Source organism: Dermochelys coriacea, chromosome 11, assembly GCF_009764565.3.
Source record: "Dermochelys coriacea isolate rDerCor1 chromosome 11, rDerCor1.pri.v4, whole genome shotgun sequence".
NCBI classification, from domain to species: domain Eukaryota; kingdom Metazoa; phylum Chordata; order Testudines; family Dermochelyidae; genus Dermochelys; species Dermochelys coriacea.
Window position 1 is genome coordinate 59,302,603 of NC_050078.2, and position 16,457 is coordinate 59,319,059.

At 38.8% G+C, this 16,457-nt stretch overlaps 1 protein-coding gene across 3 annotated transcripts in view; it reads right to left on the minus strand.

Annotated features, from left to right (window-relative positions):
- The window catches only part of SATB2 (SATB homeobox 2), a 166,880-nt gene that overhangs the window by 137,260 nt on the left and 13,163 nt on the right, over positions 1–16,457 (minus strand). For all 3 annotated transcript variants that reach the window (XM_043505543.1, XM_043505544.1, XM_038421850.2), the window contains exon 3: positions 4,222–4,398. In XM_043505543.1, coding sequence (XP_043361478.1) covers positions 4,222–4,398 — 177 coding nt within the window. The remainder of the gene's footprint in view (positions 1–4,221; positions 4,399–16,457) is intronic.

The window sequence follows — 16,457 nt, forward strand, 5'->3', positions numbered from 1 at the left end:
TCTCCCCATTTCACTTTTCTCCTTATCACCGCACCCCTCTGCCCTCCTCACCCCCATGCAACGGTCTTCTGTCCACCTGGCTAATTGCTACATGCTTTGCTCCTGGTAATAGGATCCCGGAACAGATATGCATTTTCTGAATGGGCAACATCATGCAGCATAACTCCTCCTAAAGCCATGGCAGCCCCTCCTGAAATTTATCTATCTAATCTATGGTTAAAACTGTCTCTCTGCCCTGGAAACTTTCATTCACAACACAGGTATGAGAGGAGCATCCACAGTGGAAGACACTGCACATTGCCTGGCGAACCCATCTTGACTCTGACCTAGCTGAACCATTTTCAGGAAGTGGAAGTGTAGTTCCATCTTCATGGTCCAGTCATTCTTTGGCTTCTCTGTAGAGCCTGTGATCAGAGCTAACTAGCAGAGCTGGTCAAAATATAGAAGAAAAATCTCACTTAATTTTTTTCCCCTGGTTTCTCTCAGCATTGCAAAATTTGCCAAAAAGTTTCCAACTAGCTCTACTAAATTAGTATCCATTGTCGTAAGGAGTCTGCTTTCTCATCTAATCCAACAGCTGTACGTTTGCATGTAAAATGGAGCCGATTGTAGCTACTTTTATTTTTAGTATGGAGGGGCAGCCTGTGGAGATGTCTGGTCCCAGCATTCAGTGCTGTATCTTTAACCGTCTTCATGGAGCACTGGCTGCTGAGACACACAGAGCCTATGGGCTACCTCTTCTTATGACAAAGATCAGATGCAGGTCACAATATAGAACTCTAATGGCCACTCAAAAATAGGCCCTGAAGACTCCAGTTTGGTAACAAATGCTCCAGATGGATTATTCTCTGTCTGGGACCCCAGCCCAATAAATACAATGATTAGAAGTAGACTGTTTGAGATTTGGGATATTAATGTTATTAAATTCTGCATAGGAAAATATCCTTGTTAAGAAGAGCTCGTGGTATCGCATTCTATCCATAAAGAAATAGATAGCAGGTTTTCTAATTTCAGGTGAAGACTCAAATGATGAAAGAAAATACATAAATGTTTACTAAGCTTTTATGGATTTCACACAACCAACCTTCCTTGCCCTAGTGCCAGGCTGGTAATAAGTCCCTATCTGGTTACAGAACATTGTTTGCAGATTTTGTTGAAGAACTGAAATTTCACGAGGCCAATGTTAGCTGGAAAAGGCTCCACGGAAAAGGCTTGTAAGCAACAGCGCACAGGATAAAAATGCTCTCCCCAATTAACTCAGGATAGACAGGAATGATGAAACAAATAGCTTTCTTCAGTAAGGCATAGTCCACCTTCAGAAACCCTCTATCAGTACATCCTGCTGTATATTTTTCTCCAGACTGTTTACTTCAGCAAGCTACAGGGAAAAACAGCAATGGAAACTGATGCAAGTAGTCTCACTCTTGCTGCACAAAAACTAAGTGATATTTTTCCCTAATTGGACCTCCAATGAGAGACACATACCAAAGGGCAGTGATCCTACTGGGGGAAGTTCTAAAAACAAGCAGAAGTTTTCATAAGATCAAATAAAACTTGCCAGTCACACCTGGAACCAGACAGCAACAAGAATAGAGAAAAATTAACAAATGTGCATTTTTTCCACCTAATAGATTACAATATCTGGAATTCTTATCCCACAGCTGGATTATTAATCAGTGCACAGACTGCCTTTACAATAATGAAGCATTAGCCAGTTAATGTTTACTTTGCCACTAAGATATGTCAGGATAGTTCTTCATATCAGTATCCTAGTCAGTTTTCTACAAAGCGAGTTGCTCAAAGTTTTATTGCATTTAGAAAAGCATCAGAGAATGCTGAACTTCTCACGTTGGTCTTATAAATTAGCCGTTTTCCTGTTCACAGAACACTGGTAAAGAGAACTAAAATGATTGTTTATCAATGCATTGTTTAAAAAGAAATCAACTCTAATGATCACGATTGTTGACTAAGTTACTGGCAGCATGTCATTACTGGAGACGGAGGGGCTGGTCTCTCCTGATGCAGAGTAGCTGAGATAGGCTCAGAAAGGGAAAAACAGATGTACTACCATTTTTTATAAGCTAATACTAAAACAAATCTTCACATCACCACCTTACAGCCCCCCTTGTTTCAACCCTAATACCGATTACAAACCAAACCAATATCCTGCCGTTTTCAGCGTGACTCTAAACTGTCTTGGTGATAACTAGTTCTACATCCACGCCTGTCACGTCTCGCAGCTTGCACACAAATGACCTGTTCTATAGCAGACTTCATACAAAAAAAAAATCAACCTCAAATGATACACTCAGCGTTCCTTCACTATTTGTATGGCGCGTATGGTACAATTTAAAACTGGCTTTTCAGAGTGAGGTAACAAGAGCAATACATTAATAAGAGATCTAGGAGCTGATCAAGCTTTATGGCAATTTCTTCCACTTTTAAGTACAATTTCATGTGTGAGGTTTAACACTACAGGGGAACTGGTGGGCACTAACACTTGGTATGAGAAAAGTGCTAACCAAAGAGAGGCCATTTCTTAACTAATGAAATCAATTTGATACGTGAGATTTGAATACTAGCCCTTTAAAACACAAAACACACAAGCCAACAGATGATTACTTTATCCTGTTCATTTTCCAAGACCACAGTGCAAAAAAAAAAAAAAAAAAAAAAAAATGCAGCAGCCACTGCACAGGGGGAAGTGGCTATTAGCTTGTTTGAGCCCCTCTCCTGCTTGAGCCCTCAGCAGAAAGGTACTGCAGGAGAGAAGTATCTCCAGGCAAGATGCTCAGCTGGTATGGGTCACTGCATACAATGGCACGCTTCCTTGGTGCAGCTTCCCCGTGAAGCCCCTTCCCTCGATAGATGCCAAAAATCAAATCTTGGCTACTTAACGCAGCGTGTTCCACATGTTAGCTCCCAACACATTGAGCAACCATGTTAACGGAGATGAATAGCGCTGTCAAGCAGGAAGCTGGCTCACCGGGATTGAAACAGTGGGATACAGTGACCTTTACATTCAGAGAAAAGTGTCCCTGAAATGGCATGAAGTGTTTTGAAAGAAACCCGAACTTCTTTGCTTGCTTTTATTGTTGTGTTTTGTAACAAAACTCTGTGTCGCTGTGCTTGAGTTTTGCTTGGACTCAAATCCTGGTCCTCTCTCGAAAAGCAGACTAGCTGACAGAGGAAAATAATCATCATCACACTGTTTTGAAAGAAGTTTTCTTTATGACCCCAATATTATTATCTCCTAGTTTCCAGGATACTTAGTTTCAAACACCGCTGCTGTTCACATTGAATGCAGCCGAAACCTCATGGCTGCCTTTTATTTCAATTTTTTTTAAATAAGGAAATACTGTCTAAAGCAGCTAAAAAGCCAAATTTCCAAGTAAAACCACTCTTAAATTAGTTTAATTGTGCATTGGTTTTTAAAAGATCATGTCAAAATTGAACTGAAAATTATGAATTTTGCTTCCAAAAGTAAGCATTACCATCTAGTCAATACAAGCCATTCACTTGAAATGCAGAGAGAATCATTTCAACAGGATCTTGGTTTTCAATTTTTTTCTCAAGAGGTTTTGTTTTTGTTTTTGTTTTTAAACCTCTTCTCGACTGCCAAAGAATCATCTACACAACTATAGGGTGACATTCAGCTTCCCAAGAGGCTTTGTAGCAGTATGCTAGGGAAGCCAAAATAAATATTGGTCTAATATTAAATAATCAGAATAAGCTATCAGTCATAAAAGGAATCCAATAAACATATCTATCAATCTATCTCTATTAGGGACAAAATATGGTGCAACACAACCATTCTTAAATACATAACCTAGTGTTCATGTGTCATGGCCCTAAATGAGGGGGAAGATAGCTTGCACATATTGTACAATGGCATACAGTTATACACACAGGTGTACTACATGGCTCCTCTGAATAATGTTCTTTGAGGCAGCAAGCTTAGGGCCTTACAGTAAAGAACAAAGCGAGTCATAACATTTTCTCTGATTGATCAATACCAGTCTTTCATACTTCGGTAGGATTTATCAAACGCTTTCTAGACCAGGTAGAGAGTTTGGGGTTGTTACAAGCCCAGTTGTAAGAAATACTACCGATTTAACTGCTTGCTAGGTTTGCCGTTAATTCTCTTGCACAGTGACCTCTGGAGCTATGAAAGGCTGTTTTCTTATGCCAATGAGCATGAAAAAGAATGCAGTGGAATACCTTGTGCCTGAGCTGCAGAACTGTGGGAATACCCCAGAGCCAGGAGCGCCGTCTCCACCAGCTGGCTAAAGAGCACATCTTTGCGAACCAGAACGAACTCTGCATGTTCCTCTCGATTATCGTATTCGAGGGAGGTGTCCAACTGCTCCACCACACAAAAGACAGGAATCATCAAACCTAAGTGAGAAAAGTTTTTAAAAGAAAAGAATCATCAGTAATAGAGGAACAGGAACAAAGTAGTCATTCATTTCTGATTAAAAATGTCAGATTAATACATCTTCTGGAGGGCTCATGTTAGCAGAGATCTGCCTTTCTTCCCAATTTTCATTTGGCTGCAGAATGGTATTTCAAGAGAAACAGGGGGTGCCTCATCACTTGACTCATTTAAAACTACACTAGATAACAGTCCAGAGAATACAATGCAAGAACCAATCTCTAATTGGCATGGGGATGAACAAGATGCCCTAATAAGACTTTCCAGATCCAGTTTGCTACGATTCCATATATTTCCCTATACCCAGCCAGACATAACTCCGCATTTAAATGTTGTTCCCTCTCCTCCCCACATAGTGAATGCAGCAGGAGCATTAAAAGACTAATGCGGTCCCCAGGCATGGTTATGTGCTCCAGAGGGATGGGATGTGGTCATTAATACATGTATAGACTGAAGCCACTCAGCCTTTTGCCATATTAAGAAACATTCTACAGAAACATGCAGTAACAGGCTTGCATTGTTCATAGGAAAACCCGCCCTGTTAGCAAGTGCTGGTCCTGCAGAATCACTGAGGCAGTTCATTATCTCCCCGTGATATAAGGCATGAGGGGGTAGTGGTCTAGAGAGGATCTAGATATGGACTAAGCAGTCCTAGGAGAGGAAGTTTAGGAGCAGCCCAGACTTGGGAGAAGGTTTGGGCAGGGTTGTTTAATTTTGTTTTATTGAAAGCTCCTTTCATGACTCCTGGAAGGTTTGCATCTGCTACAACTTGTGTGGCCTGTGTTTGAAACAGACTAGGGAAGCTACCTTTGACATAACATTATCTGTAACAATGTTATCATCCTTTCTTTTCAAACTGCTGATTAGCTCTGCTACTAGAAGTTTATTAATGGGCTACATATACTTGTGTGTCACTGAACATGCTGGAAATCATTGTGAGGCTGGAGATGTATCTCAGCCTAAAATGGTTTAACTAGTTCCTACCTATACAGTCTAATGGAAGGAGTTCCTTTAGGTCTATTATTGTTGGGGAAAAGCTCATTCTAAAGGACAGCAGTATAGCTCTCTCTCTAACGGCAAATAAAAGAAAAACAACTAGCTATTTTTAGGTTATGTTAAGGAGAACAATCATTGTGCTACTGTATTACACATTCAAGCAAAATACAGGGAAAACTGCATTTCAAGAAGTCAACTCTCCTTTCTTAAGAAGCTAATTAAAACCTCTTTGAGGTATCCACTACAATTCGGTTCAAGCTTTAGTTAAAGATCACATCTATACACTGACTGATGTTTCCTGGTTCTTTAGGCGTTTTCTTGGGGAAAAGCTACATTCCATTTTAGAGTCACAGCCCTACATCAGACAGGAGACAGTGAAGTCAATGACAACTATAGGAGGCAAAACTAATGGACTTGAATCCTTATCAGCTCTTGGTGCAAGAGATGAAACTCATTTAAAAATAAAGTGCAAGTACACAACTCTCAATCTTTACATTACACACTGATCAGATTCCCTTTGACAAGTACAGCAGTGTTGGTTGCAATAGTAACAAGCTCATGAATGAACTTCTCACTATCAGATTGCTGCATTTCATTTTGTTTTAATTAAAAAATGTTTAACTGAAATAGGTCGCAGTTCTGCTAATACAACATCCATAGCCATATTGCTCCTTGTCTTATTTCTTAACTCTTGGATTCTGGTACATGGCCAGGGTTTTGCAAGCTCAAGTAGCACTGTTTATTCTTAATGTACTCAAGAACATGTACCATAAAGCCATCTGTGGGCTTCTTTGCCAGAAAGATATTATGGAATTGATCCGGCTCCTGTTGAAGCCAGTGACAAAATTCCTATTAACGTCTATGACCCTAGGATTGAATCCTAGTTGCTTGTAAATCACACAAAATTCAGTCTCTCTGTAAGTGAAAATCTTCTGTTTCTATTCAGATATGGTTTGTCATAGTACTTTTGATGCCCAATTTATCATTAGTAATGCCAACAATCTGTGGTGTAACTATTAATATGTTGTGAGACAAGTTTATGATGATTGTAGTAACAAGTGGCCAAATTCAGACGCAATGCTAATGGCTGCATAAATTACAATTTAGTAAATTAGCACAAGTGGATGAATGCAAGCTTATAAGAGAGAGAGGGGTGCTGTTGCATCTTTTATCCTCCTACCCGTTGCTTTTCTTGCTACAACCCTGTCTATCCGCCCCCTTGACATATAGGTTATATTGATTCCCCATGCAATTTATACTATCATTTACGTCTTCTCTGCAGAAGAAGCCCTCAATTGCTAGAAGTAGAATTGCTCACAGTTTAATTTTGGAGTGGCAGGATGAACCCACAGTATTATTGCAGATCCTCCATAATGCTCTCAAATATTGGCTTTTAAAATGGTCCTTTCCCACCACTGCTTGCTGGTAGCTCTGCTACAGAGATGGGGTTTCCAAGGACAGCATCTCTGAGCTTTGTGGCCCGTCAGAAATGACAATAAGCTGCTAATAGTACATTAAAAAGAATGGGGGACAAGGGGCAAAGGGCAAATTATCACATCCTCTACTGCTAATGGGTTTTTGTGCCTGTGGCTACAACCCCTAGAACTTTAACTCCAATCCTACTTTACTAAAGACTGATGGTAAATCCAACTGTCCCCAGAAAAATCTCATTCCAAGGAAGTACCACCTGCTTTGCCCTTTATTTAGCATTGGACAGAGTAAAGCTATTGTTTCTTCCACAGATTTATTACCTCAGAGTTCCCTGTTTCCTGACAGTCTGAGTGAATAAATTAACATTCTTTACTGTACATTAAAAATGAGAGAAGAAAACATTTTCGGCTGGAAGCCAATGCCACTCTCACAGACTGATATACGCAACTTCTCACACCTAGATACGTATATTATACGTACTCTCATACTCAACCTAATACAATAGATTTAAAGCAGAGCTGTGTAAATTAGTCAATGCTCTGCAACAGCCCCAGTCAGAGACTTTATAGCAATATTTACAAAGCTGGGACCGTGAGCTTAGACATGAAGCCTTGTAGGTACTGATGGAGTAAGGCAAAACAAGCCTTTACTTAGTTAGTTTTAACATTGCTTGGTTCTCTTCCCATTCCTGATCATCCAGAAACTACCACACACAAAAGAAAGCCTCTGGTCCTAAAATTGTGTGTATTTGGTTTCCTAGATTTACAAAGGCACTTCAGCGGGTCTTTATAGCTCATGGTGCAGGACATAAAACTATATGATTTTCATATACAGAAGGTACAAGAGGTGGACTGGAGGCAAGAGGGAATATTTTCTCTTTCTGAAAAGGATAAATGCAATGCCAGAATGCACAAAGGCATTCATATTAAGCGGCTTCCTTTTTTTTATTTTTGTTAATTTATTTAAATGCAGCAACTTAGTTGCTTTTCTGCATAAATTCAGATGGTGCTTTAACCCTGAACACATAGCATCAGTTGAAACACATAAGTAAAAAACAAGATCCTAGAAAACAGCAAACGCTTTCATGACAGCATTGGTACATAAAAGCCGCACTCCGAGGAAGAGGCCAGATCACAGTCCAATGTATGACAACTATGCACAAACTGCTTTAACTGTTTATGCCTGCGTACACTTTCCAAATCTGGGGGGTTTAAACTTCACGATTCCCTTTCCAGTCACAGGGAGCTGAACAGCTAAGGCTTTGCACATGGCTTTCCTTACTTTTTAGGCAAACTAGTCAATTTCTTTTCTGAGCCTGGCCGAAGGTGCAGAGACAAACTAGAAAGAAAGCACCACTGAAATCACGTACCTGACATTTGTATTTTACTGTAAATTTTCTCCTCCTTGTCAAGTTCATTCTGCTGTGAACAGTTCCTTAGTAAATAAAACACATCCATAAAAATTGTGGGCATTAAAAATGGAAGGTTTTTCTGAAATTGTCTAAGTCGTCCTCATTCAAGTAGTTGTTTTTGGATATATCTGTGTACAAACTTTCATCAGTTTAACTAAAAGTTGAGGTCATTTAAAAAAAACAAACCATGTATTGAACTAAATCAATACAGAGTTCTAAACCAATATAAGAATGTCTATACGGATTTCCACCAGTTTAATTAGATCAATTTGAAGAAAACAAATATTTTTAGTTAAACCAGTGTAAGTTGTGGGTGTATGGACCAGCCCCTTTCAAATGACTATTTCAAGGCACAATATGGTGCTAAGTCTTATACTGTTTGTTTGTTTTATAAGTTTCAAGTGTTATCTAGTCCAATGTGTGCTCAAAGTGAGTAATAAATTGCATCTACAGTCACTGGACTTGCACATGTTGTCCATTTGCATGCATTTGGTATCTCCAAATGGGGGAAAAAAGAAAGGATGTGGAGAGCTGGTGATGATGTTAAATAAAAATGTTATATATACTCGCCCCTCTATCCCCACTGAATGGGAAGCACCATTTATCCTAATAAATATAATATCAAAGATCGGCCAATAAGAGTAGGATGCAATAAAATGTGTCTTTTCAGATTAAAATTTGTTTTCATCAGGCAAAATTTTGAACTCTGTCTAGGTGTTATTTAATTTAATCTAATTTGAACAATTTCCAAACATCAGCTTGATTAATTTCAACAGCATGATGTTATAGAAAAATTTACTGTACGGGGATTCTCTAGAAGCGAATTAATAAAGGAGCCAAGTTCTCAGCTCTGAGTAACACAAGGTTTTAAGACTTCCCAGATTTCTAGTGGGAATACTTCATAGCACAAGCATGTTTTCTTTTGGGAGTTAAACGCACCAAAATTATTAAAAATTGAGATCAAATGGTTGTGTAAAACCCAAAGGAAATCATGCGATAGTGGAGAGATTTTTATCAAATGAAAAAAGTAGAAAATAAAGTTTTTACAGCACACGCACACAAGGTAATCTCCTTCACAGACAGATAAAGCTAACATCTATGATTTGATGTTCAGAAACCAGGGCATTTACTGACAGTTAAAAGACCACAGAAAACCCTCCATTATTGCATAAGAAAGCAGGCTTTGCCTAGTAGAGATTCTAAACAAAGGCCACACAATAATCAAGCCCCTCTCAAACAGAGAGCCAAATTCAGCCCTGGGTCAAGCAAACACAATTTCAATGACTTCAATGGAGCTGAGCCTGATTATACCAGGACTGAATTTAGCCCAGAGTATGACTACATATCTTTCCTAAATCCAGTACAGAAAAGATAGTATCAAATCTGCAGAGGAAGCTAAAATTAACTACATCCCTCCCCCAAACACACATACCCTGATGAGAGACTGCATCTCCGTTTTGCAATACAGCACATGTCTTATGGAGGGACCAATCCTGCAAGCCTTCTAGATGCAGAACTGCCAATGACTTCAATGGGATCTCTGCACAAGATGGTTTTCATGATTGGGCCCCCATTTTCGTGATAGAATCTATCACGATACAACTCCATCTGCAACACAGAGTTTATCTGGACAATTCCCTCTGATGACAGTCATACAGTATATTTAACAAAAAAAAAAATTGTTCTCCCCTCTGATACTACCATCATTCTAGAGGAGCAAAACTGAGATTTTTTTAACTCTGATTTGGTTTCCACCAATCATGTACTTTTCCCTCTAGAGGGGCATTTCATGCAACATGTACAGTGAAGAGGAACAGGTCAGTTTCTTTTGAGTCAGTCACTTTCAAAATCTAATGCACTAGTAGAAAGCTGAATTTAAAAAAAAAAATACAATGAAAATATTTGTTATCCAATTCCCCCATACTTTCTTTTAAACAAATGCTAATTCTGACAATATCCCTTCAAGAACTTCAAATCAGAATTCACACAGCAAAAAGAGCTTTTCTTCTGTTCTCTTCCTCATTAGAATCCACTGCCTAGTCCCTCTATTTAAAAAGGTAGGAGCCTTTAGAATTTAACAATTCCCAGTTCTTTAGGGCTACCTGAATTTCAGCATTGAAGAGCTCCATCCCACATTCCCATGGAAACAAAGTGATAGCCGTATTTGCCTAGTCCCCTGTGTAACTGCATAATTTCCACTCTGGAAAATCATATTGTGCAACACCAACTAACACGGTAAGCTCAGCAGCAAGGCTACCATAGCTCCAAAAATGGTATCATCTGAAGACCCTGCAACAACTCTGAGAAATGAACATCTCACACAAATACGAATAAGACTTCTATTTGAGCTTCACTAGCTGAACGCAGATATTCTAAAGTGTGCCAAATAGCTTTTTGAGAAGAGAGAGGTCATGAGTATTAGAAAAAACAGTTCACCGTTCTTATCTTCACCCCACTTTTATTGAAAGCATTGCTCAGCTCTAGCTGGGGGGTGATGTGAGATCTTACAGATAAAATCCTACAGAGTCCAATTAAAGATTTAATATTTAGGACACATGATAGACTGAATAGATGCAAAGATACTGTTTCTAAAGTGCAACATACCTATCACTATTTGTGCTTAAGAGATCATAGCAATGCAGCATAGTAGAGTGGTTGAAGAAACAGAGTTCAAAAACTTCAGCAGGTATTAGTCATGTTCTCTCAGAATTGCTTTCAAGAGATCCATAAATCTTAAATATAATTACATTTGACAGAATATAAGCTGTTGGCAGTTAACCTGTTTACAATAAAAGCTTGATTTGGGTAAATGGACTGTACTTCAGTCTTTTAAATAACAAAAACACAAACCTACGTTTGAGGTAGAGAATTCTTTCACTGTAAATCTTTTCACTGAGGACCAGGGGGATTACTTTGCAGCTTGTTTTCCACTAACCGCTTGGAAAAATGTGAAAACCGCTACATGTATCCAGGCATGAGGCTAACTGGAATTCTATACATTAGAATTAGCGATTATATCGAGACCATCACAACATTATGGTGCTGCCCAAAAATAAAATATTAGCTCAGTAGGGCAAAAACTTCATCTTTACACAACCACAACACTTGCCTATATGGCACTCCAGCTTTTTTAGGTTACTTGTGAGCGAATGGACATTTGTACTAGGACTGGCAGAATTTTAACTGGTTAACTCCTGCTCTTTGATGGTTTATATACCAATTGTAAAAATTTGTTCCAGACTGAAATTTGGCCTAGAAGAAGATCTTAATCTCCAGATTTATTTTTTCAAATACTATAGCATGGCTCCCTTTTTGGGAGGACTGAGGGGACAGAGTATAGACATTACCTTTCTCCACCTTTTTCCCCCTCCCACTCTCAGTATTCAATACAACCCTAGTTAGGAAATACTCTTCTACATATTGTGTTGTAGTCAATGGTGATGGGAAACCACAGCATACTGTTTACATCATTCTGCAGCTTCCAGTCCTTCTGAGGCATCAGTCCCCCACCATCACCACTCTCCCTGCTCTCTAGAATTTTCACAAATAAATCACCAGCATAACCACAAATTTCCCCCTGTTCCGACAGTTTAACCAGCCCAAGGATTCTTTTTCTAAGTGAAACACAGCTACACTTTTTAACAGGAAATGCTCTAGGCCGCTAGGCCATGACACGAACCGATTACTGAACTCATAACATGATTCGATAATACTCCAGTTTTACATCAGATGATATAAATAAAATACTTAACTGGCATATTTAGACTAAAAAGAAACATAAGAATAGGTATAACGCTGAATCTCCACACCCCTCTCACCCTACTGCATCCCCAATAGGAAGTTGTAGCTCATGGGACACACAATCACCCTATATCCCAAATAAGAGAATCTCAGCTGCCTCTGATAACTAAGCACAAAAGGATAGGAATTCAGAGTTTTTCCATCTCCTCTTGTTTAAGCAAGCACCTCCCTTCCCCACCCTATGTTTTAGCATAGGAGTTTTGTGCCTGCATTTTCTTCACTGCCTAAGACATACCCATAGGCTAATATGTCTCCACTTCTCCATCGGTAAAGCAAGAATGATAATGCATACCACAAAGTTGTGTTGTGAGGTTCTGAGAGTCTTGGATGCCTGGCAGCATACAAATGCAAATCATCATTGCCATTATTCTAGCCTAAAACTTTACTCTCCCCCCACTTCTCTCCCACAAAAAACGGCAACAGAAAATACTGATGTCCATGAAAGTTGTATGCATGCGTCAAGAGCAGTATATAACCTTAAAAATATATATTAAAAAGCGAACATGAATCCATTACAGTACCTTCCTAAATAAAACAGTTAAGTTGTTTTCAATTTCTTTTTTAAAAATACCCCAGAGCACTACTTTACAATATGAATTAATGGAAAATGTACTAAGATTTCACTTAAAAATAGTGAAGGAAGGAAGTCCTTTTGGAATTGTTTTTTTTTAAAAAAAAAAAAAAAAAAGAAAGCATCTTAAGCTGTTAAGTGATATTTGCTTTTGGTTCCTAGAACTTAAAAAACAAGGCTGGAGTTTGGGGTTTTGTATGTTTTTATTTTACTTATGCAACTAAAGTTTTTTTAGGGATTAAGATTCTCTAATTCTGGGTAGAACTTGGCATAATTTTAATGACCGTGTTATAAAGCCCTTAAAACTAGAATAGACCTGTGACTTTGGCAACGCTAGTAGGTGCCACCATATTATATAAATTTTAGAGTAAAAACCCTCTTCTAGCAGAAAGATTTTAATGAAGGTTCTGTTACATAGTCTCCTAGCAATGGAATGCACCTCTTGGAATGTAAAAGCACAGCTTTCCTATTTGCTTTAGATTTCACTTCTAAAGAAGAGTTAAGTAACACACTCCGACTTGTTTGGCATCTTCACTGGAACTCACTATTAAAGCTCTCTCCCTCCTTGATCCCCAGCCCTCTGTGCACCACCCCAACAGCAAAGTAAGGGAACAAGAGAAAAGGAAGAATCAGTCCTCACCTTACCAGAGAAGTAGCTGACAGAGGGACTGAGGAACTGCTACGGTTAGGCTGCTGCATTCAAGTCCAGTTCCAGACTCCAGCAGCAAGGAAAAGAGGGGACTGATCTGTAACCCTCACCTTTGCGCCCTCTTCCCTATTCCCATTTAGACTGTGTCTACACTAAAAAAATTGCTCATTTCTGAAACTGGGTGTCAACCATGGATGCTGCCAAACTGGTGCCGGGCACAGTTTAGCAGGAAACATGGACAAGAGCAAACTACAGTCAATCCACTGTTAACAAGTTGGGTCCAAGCATGGTTACTGAAACAGTCCGGAACACAGTATGACTTTGTCTACACTTTTAGCCGTGGTTCAGCTGCTCCCATTGCTGAAATCCGTTGTCAGCAAGAGAGAGTTTTTCAAGTACAGACAGAACCATCGAGACCTCTCTACAGACAACACTGAGCAAAAGTGAAGGAAGGAAGGAATCCACACCCTAGCAAGGAGGGAAGCTGATGAGTTCTTTGTCACTTTTAGGAAGCAGCTGCTCTGCTCCATTCACATTCTCTTTCAGCACATTGCCTGCAAAAAGCCTTCAGGGAGAGTGGGCATGGGGCACAAGCACATCAGAAATTATGACTCAGCATCTTTACCTGCAGGTCCCCAGCCACAGTCTGGTTTGTCTCGCATGGAGGGTGCCAGTACTTTGATCTGAGGGAAGGAAAGCAAGGGCTGCAGAGGAAACCTTATACCTTTGCAGCAGAAGGAGTAGTACCATTGCTCTGTTTAAAATTTAGCCCCCTTTTTAGTAATGCTCTCTTAAGAGCTGGTACCGTACATTTACCATGCGGTTTTTAGCAGTAGCCGTGCCTTTACCAAACAGGTCACAAGGGAAAGGAATTCCATTTAACAGCCACCAGAGCTTCACAACTACATATTTATTTTGTTCAACCAGCGCGCTATATTTGGCCACAACCTCCAGAGGGAAAAAAGGTCTGCTGGGGCAGCCCTACTGTGTGGATTTGGAGACGTCAACTACCCATGCTTTGGGGGTTCTCTAGAAAGGACTGCTACAACATGGTACACACAGGACTGTATTGGAAGGACTGGCACCTCATCTAGTGCAGAATGCAACTAATTGCTTACTTAGAGGCTGTTCCTTCTCCCTTACCCCTAAGATCCCCTAAGTTTACATGAGTAGCATGTGATAACAAGCATCTTTAATCATATTGAGTAACAAAAGGGAGAATTAAACAAGTGACAGAAAAAATTATTTTACGATTAAATCAACAGAGATAATGCCTAACCTTAGCTTTAGCATCTTATTAGTATCCAGTTACTAGGCGTTCATCCATATCTGCCCTTGTGAAGAGCCCAAGTCAAAGATCTTCTACGATAATAAATATAAACATCAGCTAGCAAACAAGATGAAATAAACTAAAAAACATTTCAGTTCCTCTGCATTTTCTCCAAGTCTAAAAATTGGTAGAGTGTATGACAGGTCCACCTCATTTTTCTTAATGATGTTTTTATTATTCTTTCACTCAATTAAAGCAGAAATGGATATTGCATCTTCTGACTGTGTAATTGTTATTGTAATCTGTTTTCGATCACTACTTGGGAAATGGGTCCAAAACAACATAAACTATCCACAGCCTCAGAATACAAGTCATTTTCTTTTACTATGATACTTAGAGACATCTATCATGCTGCTCTGCTAGCATGTTTGTATTATGGCAACAAAGTTATTTGTAAGTTAGGAAAAGGCATTATGAAAAATCACCTTTTACTCCAAAGTAATGTATAACACCTAATTTATAACTTCATTCCTTAGTAGCCATTCAAAATATCAAGCCTGAGAACTATGCACAATTTTTAATATGTAAAGAGAGGAAATGCATATAAACTAAAAATATAGCACAAAATATGAATTTATATTATTTTGGCTATATAGTCTAGTTATGGTTTGGAAAATAACTTGCTTCATTTCCAATATATGCCTATCAGTGATATTTATGACAAAAGAACTCTTCATGCGTTTATATTAATAGGATATATGGTATTTTACTTAAGTTTTCCCACTTATTTGAAGCTTCAGTCCAAATGAAGATCAAATGAGCAACTTCTAGATAGTATAGCACTACGTGAAATGAACAAATTGTGGGTGATATTCAGTGATAGATGAAGTAGAATATTTGCTTTCACATAAGATGCTAATATAATAAGTAAAGCATCTTGAAAAAGAAACTAACCTTGTGGCTAACGTAAGATAAAAAGCAAGGTTTTGGTATGAAGAATTTCCACAAACAGTCTTTGCCCGATCTAGTGCTTTTGAAAAGGCTTGCACATCTTAAAAATAAAAAAAGGAGAAGAGAGAACAAAAGAACGAAAGAACACATACACATAGGCAAAGGAGGACGCTGGAGTAGAAGCTGTTTATATTTCACTTTGAAAATGCAATATGTATATGGCCAAAGTACAAGATGCATCAATTTCATATGAAAAGTAGTTGAATGGTAGGGTTGGGCTGCTTTAAGGCTTCCTCTTAACCTTCTTACCTTTGTTGGCATTACTGCAGACAAATTTATGTCATTATTCTGACTATTTAATACACATGTACTATAATCTACCCACTGAAAAAAAGAAGTGTTGGTTTGACTTCAGGGACAGCAGCATGACTAACAAGGCACAAACTGGAATCAATGTAATTCTATTCGGAAAACAAGACATGTACTTAACTCCTATCCACAACTACCTGTTCCTCTTTTTCATTTTCTCTCTATCCCTAACGGAATTTCAGACAGTTTATATATGTTCTAGTGCTACTTTTTTTTCTTAACAAAACTGAGTGTAGCAGCTACTAACAATTTTGCATTTGACACAAGGTTTAAAATCTCTAGTGCAGACATGCACTCTCCCCTCCGGCATGAAAATGAAAATAATAGAACTCTATCGCTTACACTGCACCACGTTTACATTTACAGCCATTTGGCACCACCATAAGTCATCCCTGCAGCTTTGTGTCAGGCAGAAAAGTGTGTTAGTCCTGATCTGTTAGCAACACTGATTTGCATATTTATTCTAAATGTAGACTTTAAAAAAAACAAAACAAAAACCCGAAGAATCTTACAATCAAACTTATTGTAAGTTCTTATCACATTAGTGGTCTCTAAAATACCTTGCTCACTAAA